Consider the following 15891-nt stretch of genomic DNA (forward strand, 5'->3'; position numbering starts at 1 on the left):
ATACCCGCTAGGATTATATCAACAGAACGCAGGAAAGAAGCACGTTGTAGCGTCAGAGTTTACACACAACGGACTGGACCACAGGAGGCCAGTTTAAGCGCTGAGAAGCAAGCACATCAAGGGTGCATTACATAGTGCGAAGCATGACGAAGTGGTACCATGCCCTACCATGCCAAAGTGGTACCATGCCCTACCATGCCACCATGTTGGGTCATGAGGCAGAGGTGTATACTTTGGTCTATTGAGATGACCCACTTCGAACGATTAATATGCTGGCAGCAGGGCCACGGGGTTTCTCGTTGTGATGTGGCGGTGGGCGAGGTGATGATGAGGTGGTGACAGGAATTTTGTGTTGGCTGCGGGTTTTTGTAACGAGCCGGCCTTTGGCCTGGTCCTTACCCTTCATTTCTCCCCCTCGTTGTCGCTCCACATGCTCCACCGTTCTCGACGCATTCGATAGGATCTATTTGATATTAGCTAGTAGTATATAAGAGCTACGTACTGCTGTAGTAGCTCAGGTTTTTCGCAACGACCAGCCTTTACACCTGTCACACACTGCGTGAAACTCCTTCGTGAGAGTATGTGACTTTCGCCACCCTCTCATATTTTTGACAGCTCCATTGGCTGTTTCTCTGCTTATTTCTATATCTCTCTCTCAACTACATCTGCGCTTTTTTCTTTAAATCTCTTTCTCTCTCTCTTTGTTGATCTCTGGAAAACCGAGGCTTGATCACCCGAGGCCACTCCGATTTCGACACTGTATCTTCTGTATACCTAGTAGGATGTCTCGTTATGCCTTGCGCAGCTGCCGCAACACCGTTGCAACAGGGCCAGCCTTGCCAAGGGTGGAGAGTCCTTTATCCGAGTTATCTGGTGAGCTGTCCCCAGATATCTGTAATACTAAAATCCCGGCAGAATCCAGCACTGCGAGTGCTCAGGGCTCTGCTCCTGGTCCGGCTGCAAGCTGTGTTCCAGCATCTGGCAACGTCGCACTGAGGAACCCTCCTTCTGCTCATGTACAAGCAGAGGAGGAGAAATCGTCTCCTTCTGACTTGGAGGATGATCAGGATGTCAGTTCCCAAGGGAATCTGACTGCTGCGGGTATTTCAAAGAAGAATTTGTCTCGTAGTAATGTAGAATATGATGATGAATCTGATACATCTAGTTCTAGTAGTAGCATGGAATCCGAGAAAGCATCTAGTAAGACTGATGCTGAGGAACCTACTCCCCTTCAACTGGCAAGGCCTGCAAGGCTTCGTCATACTCAGAGTCTGGATGACCTGAGTAGGAATGCAGTTTGCTTTAAGGAGCAGCATAAAGCAAAGAAGCTCACCAAGGAACAAGCTTCTACAGTTAGGGCTGCAGAACGTAATCTGACTGCCAAGCAGCAAGAAATCCTGGCAAAACATCAGGATAAGGTTGCTCAGAAGCAGGCTTGCAACCCACCTGAAACCCATAATGCAACACCAGGCCCAAGCTCATACATTGCAAAGGGAAAATTTGCTGATCGTAACCAGGAAGTTGATGATTTGGAATTGGACATTGAGGCTCAACATGAGGCGCTCAAGAACTGGAACCAGGTCCGTGATGAGATCCAGGAATCACTTGATGGTCATCAGGATGAACCTGAACCTGAAACGCACCATGAGGATGGATTTGCAAAGGTCAGAAAGTCTTCTAAGCAGACTAAAGCTTCTGGCAAGTCCAAGGCTTCACGAACTAAGAAACTGGTTGGTAAGACTGGCCGGTATGATGTTCTTGAGGTTGAGGAAACTTCTGATGAAGATCCTGAGGATAATGAACTGAAAAATATCAGAAAAAGCCTATGAAATCAAAGAAAAGGACTTCTAAGAAGAAGAATGTTCATAATCTTGAGCTGCTGGCAAGTGCGTTTGATCGTCGGATGGAAGAGGTGGTTTGGGGCAAGTCCAGAGCACCCTCAAGCAGTCATCATGGGAGCCAGCATGGCTCTACTCATCCAACAGATCAGCTTCCGGCTGATAGCTTCTTAGCCAATGTTCTAAAAGTTGGTAAATCTAAGAAGAAAGCCTCACCGGAATGTAAACGGAAGCTCAATAGGAAGAAGAATGAGAAACGGAAGAGCAAGTGGCATGCTAGCTCCTCCAATTCAGATCCTTCGAGCTCTGATTCCTCTTCTAGTGATGATTCGGATTCAGATTCAAGCTATTCATACTCTTCTCCATCTGATAGTGATCCCTTGGATTCAGACTCGAGCTCTTCAGACTCAAGTAGTGACTCACCATCAGAATCAGGCTCTTCAGAAGCTTCAGACTCATCTCATGATAGTCGCCATCATCGCTGCCACCACTGAAGGCATGGATCTCATCGTCATCATGGCCACTGCTGTAGGAGGCATAGATCTAGTCAGAAATGGATTATTAAGCCAATCCCTCCTACCCCATATGAGGGTACTGCAGATGGTGAGAAGTTCCACCACTTCACAATGGAAATGACTCAGTTCTGTAAAGAAGGTCAGGTCCCCAGAGACGAACAAGTATTCTTGACATCACATTACCTGAAGGGTAAAGCCCTCTCCTTTTTCATCCAAAAGGTTTCTAAGAATCATGTGGAATGGACATTATTGGACTTCTTACGTGGAATGTTCAATGCTTGTTTCCCCCTGAATTATCGTAGTCAGCAACGTGATAAAATAAAGAGGTGCTATCAAAATGATTGTACCATTTTGGAATACGTTTACGAGCTTGAAACCTTGTATGGACTTGTTGGTGTCACTAGCAAGCGAGAACGTGTCATCAAACTTTGGGATGGATTCCGCAAAGAGATGCAATGTGAACTACATTGTGCAAAACTGAATAAAGAAGTTCACAGTTGGCATTGCATTGTTGAAGAAGCTGAACTAATTGAGATGGCTGACCTTGAAGCTGCACCTCGCACCAAGGAGAAGAAGCCATCACAAGGTGGTAACAATGGCAATGGTACTGGGAATAACAGAACCTCATCAAAGAAGAATAAGCCTAATAATAACCATGGTAAAGGCTATTCTCACCATAAGAATGGACCCCGAAATGGTGGATCTGCTCCATTGGGACATTCTACAGGTCATAATCAGGCTTTATTGTCATCCAAAGGAAGTTCAGGCAACAAACCTTCCAATGGAGGGCGTAACGGAGGAGGTAGCAAGCCTTCTACATCACCCGGTGAAGAGGCTGGCTGTGGGCACCTGTGGAATAGTGAGCAGGCTAAAAGGCGAACCTCAAAAACCCACACACACACTCACACAACTACACAAACTACAATCACCCTTGTAGGTTCTCAGGGGAGCGATTATTTCTAATGCGATCCGACTATACTTCAATATCTCGAAGAGTTTCCCTTATCCTCAGTGCTCTTAGCGAAGCTAAGCTTTCTCTAATGAATTCCTAAGTCTAGGAACTTTTTACAGGAAGGTCGTTCACTGGCGTGACGCAACCTTCAAGGCAGATTTGAGTTATAATACACAAGGGACACTGATCCCCACAGAAACAGAGGCAATACATGCCGAAACTTTAGTAAGCTCGCTAAAAGAACACCACAGGCAAGCACTGACTTAGCCCACTCGCTACACAACTGTATGTAGGGGTTCTCCAACTAACTCCAGCAGCTTATCTCGACTCAAGAACACTTCAGAAGCACTCGGAAACAGATTCAGAAACGGAACTTCGAACAGAACTGACATGGAACAGACTGAAACAGAACAGAATAGAACAGAACAGAACAGAACAGAACAGAACTCAGATTTCCACTTCAACACATTCTCTGAACAGACTTATCACACTTAACAGAACAGAAACAGCATCCCTGATTCGTATTCACTCTGACTAAGTTCTCAAAAGTCTTATCAAAAGGGTATCTCGTATTTCTCTGAGTGAGCTCGCTAATTCTATGCAAAGCTCGAAGTCACAAACTGATCCTTTGTTACAGTACCGCCTTCAATGCGTGCACAGGAACTCAGGGGCTCGAAACTTGCCCTCTACCTACTGTAACCAGCCTACTTATACTACAGGGGAATTAGAATTACAATCGTCATGCAGTACCCAGACTCCTACATGCGTAGCACGTTGCCACCGCCACCTTACTGAGCATCCGAGTCAGACTTCCCAGTTTTAGTCTCATTTCTATAGTGAGCTCACTAAACGCGTGCCAAGAGGTGCTCTCCCGACACCCGCGGGCTTGTTCTCTAGCGACCGACAGGTCTAGGCATATGGAACTATCAGTTCTGGCATATGTCATTCAGGACTTCTTTCTTGGATTCACAGAGGCTTCTCGTAGACACGGCAACAAGTGAGTCTTCGAACAATGGGACTCAGAACAATGGAACACGGGCTCGTGGACTTTGGCCAAAGCCCATTGCCCAAGCTCATGCTGATGATATCTGTCATCTCGCTTAAGGATTTCCCCAGATTTTCAGGTATGACGCGTCACAGTTAGTGAGCGTGCTAAGTACTCTCAGTGTCATTGCAATCTTCAAGGTTTTATCTAGCTCCCACGAGCATGCTTGTAAGTTAGAGCCTAAGGCATTGGGTATAGGGTTTGGCCTTCTCATCACGCATGCCTGTCAGGTACAGTGCTGTGACTAAGTCCTGTTTAGAATCCCATTGCTTCTTATGCCATAAGTTATATTCCATATCCTTGCACCATGTAGCATTAGTGTTGACACATAGTTTTAGTCTGCTCACTCACTATATCTCAGTATGCATGTAAAACACTCTAGATTGCAAAATTACATGTGTAAACAGGCTGCAGTCGCAACATCGTGTTTGGTGATTCAGTGTTAGAGAGGCATTGGTAGATTGTGAGAAGTTAGGCATCACTTTGTAGTGAAAGCAAGGAGCTTGTAAGAGTTAGGAGTATATAACCTTAGCCAAAGCTGGGGTCTAAGGCCACAGCGTAGGCTAGCTTAAATACATGTTAGACTCATACTAAGAATAGTATCTACAAGGGCACATGCAATGAGAAGTGCATCTTTCAACAAATGAAGAGTGAGGACACTAAAAGAAGTGTACTCCTGATGAATGAGAGTAAAGAGTGCATATCACCTGCATCTGTGTGGGACTCCATCTGAATAGGCTGCATCCTGCAGACTGCCCTCAATTGGCGGTCGATTCCTGTCCAACTACTAAGAAGTGTGATGCCATCAAGAGAAGCATGATGGTGCATGTGGGTCGTCGGTCATCTGGGGTGCGGCAGCTGTAAACTGGGGTGATGGCAACTGGGTAACTGGGTAAGGAGTGTGCTGGCAGAATATCATGGGTTCGAGAGATAAGATAGGCAGGTCTGGGGTTCTGAGGGATAAGGATAAGATAAGATAAGGAAAATAGAGGTAAAGTCATAATACTTGGATACATGAGATTGATCAGTGATCAATGTGTATACATCAGACAAGTGAAATCAGGCCCCATAATTATAGCTGTGCATGTAGATGACATGACATTGCTTGCCCAGGATGATGAAACCATGTCTAACATGAAAGAAGAACTTAAGAAGAAGTTAAATGTTACAGACATGGGGGAGATTCAACATATATTGGGCATGAAGATAGACAGAAATTGGGAGAAGGGCACTATTACCTTATCCCAGAAGGCATATATTTTCAAGGTACTCAAGAGAATGGGCATGAAAGACTGTAAACCAGTCAAAATGCCTATGGACCCGAATGTACAGCTAGAGAAAATCCCTGAAGGTGACCCCTGAGGCACTGACACAGCCACCAGACAGTATTACCACACTGGTGTCAGATCCCTGATGTATGTGACAAATGGATCCCAGCCTGATATTGCACATGCTGTCATGGAATTAAGCAAATATGTGCAGAATCCGGCTGCTGAGCATGTCACAGCCCTCAAAAGAGTTTTCCATTACTTGAAGGGGACTCTAGACTTAGGAATTACATATGGAGAGACCACAGATGAACTGATACCTTATTCAGATTCAGACTGGGGAAAAGACAGAACAGATAGAAGATCAACATCTGGTTATGTCTGTACCTATGCAGGGGGAGCTGTTACTTGGAGTTCAAAGAAACAGCCCATCATAGCCCTATCCACTATGGAAGCAGAGTATGTTGGATAACATGCACACCATGTGCTCAGGCATGTTTGCCTAGTGAGTAGTTAATGCTTGCTTAGAAGGCAAACGAGTACAGAATACTATAAAATCTAGCTACTTAAATACCATTTTGTATCTTCTAGTACTTTCTTTCTCTTAGTAAATCCTTACTCAGCAAAACTTGGGCTAACTGGACATTGTGCCAGCTTGCACAGCCACAGGGTCATCAATATTCCACAGGGTATATGGCCCTTGCACACACAACTCGAGAAGTAATATGGTTGTGAGTGCTTCTAACCGAATTAGGGTTGCCACCTGATGGTGCAACTACTATTTTCATCAACAATCAATCAGCAATCAAATTCGCTGAGAACCCAATATTCCACACGTGATCAAAACACATTGATATCTGTCATCATTTTGTTCACAAGCACATGGCTCCAAATGAAGTCAAAGTTCAGCACTGCACCTCAGAGGAGAACTTAGCAGATATATTCACTAAAGGACTACCAAGGCCACTACATGAATATCTATCTGCAGGTATTCTAGGTACTTGGAATTGAGGGGGAGTGTTGGGATAGCAATCCTGAGTTAGTGCTAGAATGCACTCGAAGTTTCAGCATTAGTAAGTGGCATAAACATTTAACTGCAAAAGTAAATATACAGAGTAATTTGTAGTAAGTTCTAGAAGTAATACAACATGTATTTAAGTATGACACCTCTCTCTCTCACATATTCTCCTCTGTACTTCCAACAATCCCCAATTAAAGGTTCCTGGTGGACTGCTTGCAAAGAGTATGATGTATAGTCCTCCAACTTCAGCCATGATATAGATGCCTGTATCAACCACAGACTTGAGTATTTTAGATGTGTGGATGAAATTTAGTACAAACCGAGAGGATCCGTCAAGCAAATAGGTAGAGAACCTGAGCTATTCTCTCCATGCGTCGACTTTATAAACTAGTTTAAGCACTGAGAAGCAAGCACATCAAGGGTGCATTACACAGTGCAAAACATGCCAAAGCAGTCCCATGCCCTACCATGCCACCATGTCTGGTTATGATGCAGATGTGTATATGTATTGGAATGAAGCTTCTCATGTTCTGACTTGACATGCGGCTGCATAGCAGATATCATTGGGCCAGTTCAGAAGCTGTTACTTCAGTTATCCAAACATTCCATGACAGCAATACTTTAGATCGAGAGGAATGCATTGGCATGTCGCAGCTGAACACACTGAGGCCTGCTAGTACTAAATACAAAGCAGAGGGCTGGTAGTGAACATATATCTATCACTCTAGTAATTGTTCACATCTAAAGATATGGTCACTAGAAGAGCGCCCAGATGTGCCACTCAGGAAACGTGCAGAAGAAGCGCTGGCTGAATTAAAGGGGAGCCTTGCGGGTGCTCGCACAAGCACCCCGAATAATATGAACATAAAAAGCATCAAAGTTCCGTTCTGAAAGAGCACCAACAGATACATTAAACTGTAAATTTGAATGGGAACTGGAACATCTGATGTGCAATGATACAAATGAATCATAGGTTACACACCCTAGCAGCCTAGAATTAAATGATGAGATTGTGAAACCCATTGTATGTGAGACACTAATCGAGAATGAAGGCCAGAACCTGAACATCCCATGGGATTGGTTCGGTCCCATAGCAGCTAGAGATCTGTTGATTGTCATTGACACTGTTAGAATGTAATTTGTAGATATCTACCTGTAGTATGGATGTCGTTACGTTTCTGTTCAGGAGCATTGACGACTGATAAAACTCACTTCCTTCCTTCCACTCATATTGGAAAAGAGCTATCTGAAACTGCGATCAAGGCTAAGTCATACTCCAATTCCTTAGAGTATTTGTACCCAGGTAGAGAAGCCAACTGTTTGGTCCAAGGTACTTGCAATCCAATCCATCGAAGAATTGATGTATACTCCCATTACTCGAGAAGCCACCCTGCCCATTTCTGATCCACGATCCCACTGATATGTCCATGATCCACCATGATATTATGATCCCAGAGGTCACCATGGGTGAATACAATATTATTAGGGCTTCGCACCATATCGTATATGGTATATGGCCATATAGCCATGGTACAGTGATGGGTGACGGCTGATCCGTAACTGTACCGTCAATGCTCTTAGAACTAGGTTGATGGTACGGTACGGGTATATAGACAGCCGTGCTGGTCATCAATATGGCCATTGAATAATACATACCTGATATTTGGGGCTTCAGAGCAGCTCCAGGTCCTGCCATGGGCATGTCATCATCTGCATCGCAATAAAAATTGAATTTCGAGGGGGATTTCAAGTTTCCATTGGCATTGAGGGCACACTGATCTGTCATGATGCTCAGAATGTGGTTGTAAGTCTGTGAAAAAAGGACCATTATATACTCTTTCATGAACTCCTCTGGCTTAAAATTTAGCAGTATTTGACAGGTGCACAGGCCAGTGGGGGGGCAAATTATTGTGCAATATGTGTGGGTAGTCAAACTCAAAGGATGAAACAGTAGTAGAATAGAGGCAGCAGAAGCAGGAAATAGAAAGTATTCTATGCTGGTAAGGGTTAGAGCTTGAGTAGAGCGAATGAAAGAAGATCAGGTGGTAGCGCTGAAGAGCTTGCGGTGCCAGCACATCGTGGTATGATGTTAAGTGTATGGCAAACATGTGTATAGTGTGATCTGATGACAGTTATTTTTAGATACATACACGGCCATTGATTACCGTATGATGGCCATGTTTATATGGTTGCTAACAGTATATGGGATGTCCATATACCGTCCATCTCTGGGCAAGTTATTTCACCAGATGGAATGGGCACAGTACCCGTATGATGGCACCCGTATAACCATACTATACGGTGATGGTGTGAAGCCCTAAATATTATAGGAAAACAAAGTCGGCATCTTTCTTGCCTTTTCTACTTGGCGAGACCCTCTTTATCATCGTCCCGGGCACCAGCAGCTCTAAGAAGGGTTGCGTAAAATGAATGTTCATCATCACAAGCTCTGATATGATGACCTGAGACATGCCCGCCATAGATATCCTTTCCGTCGACGCCGTATATGCGAGTACCCCAAGGGTTAGAATACGATTGCATGCAGTCTGGAATCTCAGAGAGCTCCTGCATGATAGTATGAAGCTCCTCGGGGGATAAAGACTTGATAACATCCTGCAGCATTTTTCCAGGTATACGTGTCATGAAGATAGATCCCTTTCGAGATCTCGTGTTGGGAGAATGCTCGCCATATAATATGAAACGGGGCACAGGCACACCCATAGAGTGTGGGATGGACATAGCTATCCCCTCTGATTCACGTGCATGTGGGCTAGATTTGAGAACAAGATTGAAGGGTAGAGAGAAGATGCCCTCTTGGATAAGATCTGGTCGGAAATAGCAACAGTATATTTGAGAAATAGGGATCAGGACGTGCCGGTGGATCCAGCCACGAATGAGGTTCCCTATCAGATGACTGAAGAAGGTAATCTGAACGGAAGTACTGGATTCTAGCAGAGGGGGATATGAGCTTACAAAAAGATAGAAAGACTAAGACCAACCGGGTTCATAGCAATGTAACTTTGAGCTCCAGGACAGTCACCAAGTATGGCCTGGTAAGCTGTGCCAAGTTGCACCGTTGTTGTGCATCCAGCCCACTAAAGCCCACCACTACATGCCATTGCATGGACCTTGATTGTGACTTTTCCGATACTGCTGCCTCTCTCCACATGAAGACATCTGATTTGCTGTCTCTCTTGCTACCATTTCTATGCTTCTTCTCTCCTAGCTGCCCCTCCGAACTCGACTTTTCCTTCTGATGACCCTCTCAAGACGACAATGCTCCTTCCATTGATCGTCCTCCCTTCACAGCCACAAACGACCGTCCTCCCATTCATCTCATCTCCACTCCCTACCTGTCGGCACCCCACACTTCTCCTTTCCATACTCCACTATGCTGCTCCCTCAGTCTCTACTCTATCTGGCCATCATCACGACATGAGCTGTGAACAAGTCATTACCGAGTCTGATTTTTTGTCACTCTAGCAGATGTGCATATCGCAGAATTGATTGGCAATGAGGAAAGGAGGTCATGTTCGGGAACAGAGAGTCTTGTGTATATGTGATTGGTGAAGTGGGAAGGTGGTTGCATTTGGGAGAGGAGGATCTTGTGTCTGTGCATACGGGAGATGCTCTAAACTCGATCGGAGATGGAGGTCTTTGATCATACTCCACATCAGTGCACGCATGCACACATTGCCTGCATTTTGGCTTAGACGTTGTTCTCAGCCGTCTCATGCTCACAGCTAGCTACCGAGTGCAATGCTTATCAGTGTGCTGTTCACCTTGAAATACATATGAGATTCTTACCTCGAACTTCCCTTCAGTCTTCACAGAGTCGTCTCTGCACGCTCACTTTGACTGTCCTCTGCAAAGTCTGTCTGAGTTCGACTTCAAAATCCTTATGAAGCAGAGATGAAAGTTTAACAACTTTGAGGTCGCTGCCACCAAGTTTGCTATCTGGAAAGCACCTGTCCACACAAGCCAGGCTTTAAATGTTGATAACCTAGTATGCAATTAGTTGGCATTGTTTTATTGTTATGGAGATGAGTGGGTCATTACCAACTCGTATTCGTCTCCAAACCTTTGTACGCGTATGCGGGAAGGCAACACGAACAAGCTATACAACTACGACTGGTAAGAGAATCTGTGCCTATCACTGCCAGGTTGGCACGGTTTAGGCAACGGTCAGTTTCTTAATGACTCAAGTGAAGAGTGTCACTTACCAAAGGAAGTATGCACATACTCCTGCAGGAGGGATGGATACACAGCCATGTTCCTACCCCCGTTTCTTTGACTGCCAGGCTTATGACCGAGTATCTAATTAAAACATTAGCTTTCCGTTAATACTAGTAGATATGAATCCTTACCTCTAGCAAACAAGCAGAAATTATATAACATTTTTATGGCTAGAACGAGGGGTTAGTGCCCTATCAAGTTTAAAGATAAAGACACGTACCCTGATACATGAGATACACAGTTGGTACTATAGGCAAAACGAGTCAGTCAGACAAAGGGAAAGCGAGATAGAAAATCCTTACTGCCACTGCACCTTTGCCTTCTACGAAAATCACCAAGATTTCTGTGCATTCCATCATACTAATGAGCCACCATCATACCCAGCACCGTAGGACCTGGTTATGCAAAAAGGAGGCATCATGCCACATGATGTAGCAACCTAGCATTAGTAGATACCCTGTCAGCAAGCCCGCAGAGGCGATCCCTGCTCATTCAACCCACGTAAAGGCTGTATCTGTATCGTTGACTTGCAGGTCCGATTCATTTGAACGAACTAAAGGGTAGGTTACTGGCTGCTGAGCAGGGATCCCAAGCGCAAGATTAAACCCGGAGTAAGGATCGGTTAACTAGTCGCTAGAGGAGGAAAAGCATTTGCTCACCTCTGATATACTCAAGACTGGCCTTTAAGCACCTCGTCATGTATAGCCAAGGGCCCAGAATCACATCTACAACACATTATGAAACAGGGTATAAGTGAGGAAGGTACGAGGCTACCATATCTTGTAGCCTAGTGATACCCTGTTCATCGGCATGCCATCAGAACACGTTGATATCGTTGTATGCTGTAAAAGTCTACAGTAACAAATGGTTTGTTAGCAAACAGCGAGCAGGGGTGAGAAAGAAACACTACGCACTTGGGTCCATCTGCAGGGTGTTGTCATGATGTTGGGACTTTTGAGAGCCACAGCTTGAGCTCATAGCTGGCATGGTCGACAGAATAAACCGAGGGAATGAACTAGGCAAGGTAAGTAAGTCTTGGGAATGAGGAAGAGAAGAAAAAAATATTTGCCGTGACCACACTGCTGCTGCCTTCAAACTCGCATGAAATCCCAGAAAAGCCTTGTCCATCTTATCCAGCAGATCATCTACCTGTAGCAAGTCAGATCCAAGCATACTATCGAATCACATGTTAGCAGGGAAATAGAGGTAAGAAGTAGTCCATGCACCTGTATTGGAGCTCCCTACCCATACTTTACAAGCATTGTCCTATTGTATCATAGCCAACGGGGGTACTCGACCCAATATGTCATCGTCTGAGATAACAAGAAAAACCTTAGCTTGGCTTAAGGAGTAGTAAAGTACGGCTTACCTTGGCGAAACCAGTCGATATACGTCAGTAGAGAGATTTAATGGCGAGGTGCTAAGGCTCTGGAAGGGTATTCATTAGGTGCTCCAAGTTGCTCACTAACTAAACTAAACTATTCACTTACCGTTTGAATACCGAGCTCATTGCTTGATGCCACGGTAAGTGAAAGAACGTTGAATTGATCCTAAGCACCATTAGAAACAAAAGAAGTACTACAGGTCTGTTTGGCTGCCAGGCAGTGAGAAGCACTGAGGAAGTTGCATGGCGTGCCTGATGTTGTGTAATAAATGATGTTGCTTTGAAGTTGGACAAATTTCAAACTTGATGTCATGGCAGGCACAGCCAATTTTTGGCACCCACTGTTACTAGTTATTGGCATATTTAGAGTTTAGAGTTGAATAAAAAACTCTCATCTTCATCCTCTTCAGCACGCTGCATGCTCATGTCTTCTGAGAGTGGACCAAAAATCATTCTGAAGATTACAGCTACTCAATCCAATGTGAAAACTAGGGATGTGCACCATATCCATAGTACAGTGGTTACGTACAGTGTATACGGATATGGGTCCATACTGTGGATGACTTTAATGACCCAAAATATGGCTGTATTCATACGGTTTGAATACAGTCATTGAGGGAGGGACAGAGAACTATCTTATTCCATAAAGGTCAGTACCTATGACCTAAAAGAAGCATATAGTACTCACACTTTGGCACCAGATACCCATCGTCATCGTCAAAGTGTCCATATACGGACAACGGTATGGACACGGTACGGATATGACATCAACCATACCGTACCGTGGCCGATAATTTTTATATGGTCTACGGCCATATTGCTATGGTCGTATCCATAACGGTACAGTGCACATCCCTAGTGAAAACATGCTCCTCTCCAAAGAAATCACCCAGGAAAACTGAGAGGGTGTTGAAAGTCACGTACTCTCACAAAGGAGTTTCACACAGTGTGTGACAGGTGTAAAGGCTGGTTGTTGCGAAAAACCCAAGCTACTACAGCAGTATGTAGCTCTTATATACTACTAGCTAATATCAAATAGATCCTATCAAATGTGTCGAGAACGGTGGAGCATGTGGAGCGACAATGAGGGGGAGAAATGAAGGGTAAGGACTGGGCCAAAGGCCGGCTTGTTACATATGCCCTCCTGTCCAATGAAGTTGGGCACTATAGGTAGAGTAAGAAATAAACGAGTGTAATATCTTTGAATGAAGCAAGGAAAGTTAATGAAAGGATGTATAAAGTAAAAGGACATCACAAAATCAATTGCAGGCGGTCCTCATGGTGGAATCTCCATTCGCGTCCGTTTTGTCGCCCTCCTTATCAACGTAGTAGAGCAAACCATCCTTGTCAGTATCAATGCTCTTTCCGTGATCAGGATCCGGGTCTCCATCTGCATCGATTGATCCTGCACTGCCCTCAATGAACTCAGGGAGATCATCTGAGAGGAATCCCTCCAGCGAGTCTCCTGCAGCAGCATAGCGATCCTCGAAATCTTCATCCCACATTAATCCAGCCTTCTTATCAAGACGACGCTGGATAGCTTTTTCCTTGGCAGTCTCATGCTGGAAGAGCATCTGATGGCCGAGGAACCGAGTCTTGTTGTACTTGTGTTCAGGAACAATAACATATCCAGGGATATTGAGCTGGTGAGGGTCGAAAAGGAACTTCATGTCAACATGAAGCCCTTTGCTGGTAGGAGATGGGGAATTGAGATGTGCGAGGGTATAGCCCTTAGGTCTGTTAGGATTGGTGGGACTGGGCTTGACCCATTTGACAAATTTTTCGGTCTGAGAACCTGCATTGAACGAGGCAGTGATTGCATCATAAGCAATGGGTTCAGAGCGGATCTGTCTGCACTCCGAAATGCCATCCTTGGCATGAGTATGTCGGAGAAGGTTGTTGTGCTCAATGCATTTGAGCATGTGCACAGCATGAACCTGAGAAACAAGGCCTCCAAAAGAACCGGAGCCTGGGGCTTCGTGAACGTCAAACCATTCGCGATTTTTGCAGACAGTGAATGCCCTTGGTGGGAGCGGAATTGCTGGAGTGCGAGTGGTAGTGAGCAAGGGACAGAGGTAAGCAGGGGGCTTGCGGCCCTTCTTGCCACGGGGTCTACGTTCACTGGGCATGGACAGTGGGAATGCAGTGGTGATGGTCCTAGAGGGAGAATAATGTAGCGGGAAATGATGGGGAAGCGGGAGCACAGGTGTGGGGGAATTCACACAACTTTGTGTACCCTTTTCTATCCTCCTAGGAGACTCAAAATCAAATGTAATGGAGCTCACAGAAATCCCGTACTGTTCTGGATCTGATGGGAGTGGTGAACACCCCATCGGTAGGTTACCAATGGACACACAACCTAGCAAGTCAAGATAGTCAGCAAGACTGCCAAGCCTGATGAGCTGGTCATAGGGCATCCATGTAATATCACCAGTAGTCCATTTAACTTCAAATATGGCATGATCTTTAGCGCCGTGATGTGATAGAATCTGTTCAATTTTCCACTGAGGTTCTGCTTCCGGAGTCTCTTGTATTTGAGTATCAAGACATCCTGAAAATCTGCGATCATCATTAGGAACATGAATCCGAAGCAAGGAGGAGTGGAATACTGGATGTACTACTCTCTGGATGAAGCTCGAAGGCAGCTCTACACGGAATGAGTGATTTCCGAAGTCCCTTGAAATTTTGTAGGGCCCGATATACTTCGGAATTAATTTGCGAGCTAGACCTTTAGCAAATTTCAAATTCTGGGTGGATATATATACCAGATCACCTTTGTGGAAAGGTTCAAAATGTCGTTTCCAATTTGCGATACGAGTTTGCTTCACCCGAGTTTCAAGAATCGCATCGTGAGCTGACATGATAGCTAAACGCCACAATCGAGCAAATGTTCAGACAGAGGGATACTCATTCTTCGTATTCGAGTTCCATATCATGGATCGGGGTATGTGTCCAGTATTGAGCATGAACGGGGCATATCCTGTTGTCTCAGACCTGGTGCAGTTCATCGCGAACTCAATAGCTGGCAGTTTTGACACCCAATCCTTCTGAGTGGAGTTGACGCATTGCCGTAACATCTGGGTAATGGTACGATTAGCCCATTCCGTAGAGCCATCACTCTGAGGGTGATACGCACTGGACATATTCAGCTGAGTACCCGTAAGCTCGTGTAGCCTCTTCCAAAAGACACTAGTGAACAGTGAGTCATGATCACTTATAATCTGTCGTGGCATTCCATGGTGCTTGTAGACATTCTCAAACATCAGTTCAGCCACTTGGCGGGCAGTGTAGGTTGTATGGCAGGGAACAAGATGTACCATTGAGGTAAATAGGTCAATAATAACAGTTATCGAGTCAAATGTACCATCGTGATTTTTAGAATCCGGTAACGGCCCAACAAAGTCAATTCTGATAGCCTCCCAGGGATACGACAGAACCTTGAGAGGGTGCAGCAAGCCGTAAGGCTTCTGGTTGTTAGGCTTGCTCATCTTACAAGTACAACAAGACTCACAATACAATTTCACATCCGAAACCATATCCTTCCACCACACACTCTGGCAAAGGTAATCCAACGTTTTGCTTGCTCCAAGGTGAGCTAGAATTGAATGAGCTTCTGAAATAATGATTTCTTG

General features: G+C 44.9%; 2 protein-coding genes across 2 annotated transcripts; one reads left to right on the plus strand and one right to left on the minus strand.

The window, feature by feature from the left end:
* Window positions 1-782: 782 nt before the first annotated feature.
* EV420DRAFT_1481588 (uncharacterized protein) lies at window positions 783-1284 on the plus strand (the record flags this gene model as incomplete). Its single annotated transcript, XM_060469782.1, has 3 exons — window positions 783-873; window positions 916-1101; window positions 1166-1284. 3 exons carry the CDS (start codon window positions 783-785, stop codon window positions 1282-1284), a joined length of 396 nt encoding a protein of 131 aa, XP_060328870.1.
* Window positions 1285-7865: 6581 nt separating this feature from the next.
* EV420DRAFT_1695052 (uncharacterized protein) lies at window positions 7866-9808 on the minus strand (the record flags this gene model as incomplete). Its single annotated transcript, XM_060479401.1, has 4 exons — window positions 7866-8006; window positions 8049-8127; window positions 9005-9542; window positions 9736-9808. 4 exons carry the CDS (start codon window positions 9806-9808, stop codon window positions 7866-7868), a joined length of 831 nt encoding a protein of 276 aa, XP_060328871.1.
* Between the last annotated feature and the right edge of the window lie 6083 nt (window positions 9809-15891).

The sequence above is a fragment of the Desarmillaria tabescens genome (genome assembly GCF_030435595.1).
Source record: "Desarmillaria tabescens strain CCBAS 213 chromosome Unknown EV420scaffold_26, whole genome shotgun sequence".
Classification (NCBI taxonomy): Eukaryota; Fungi; Basidiomycota; class Agaricomycetes; order Agaricales; family Physalacriaceae; genus Desarmillaria; species Desarmillaria tabescens.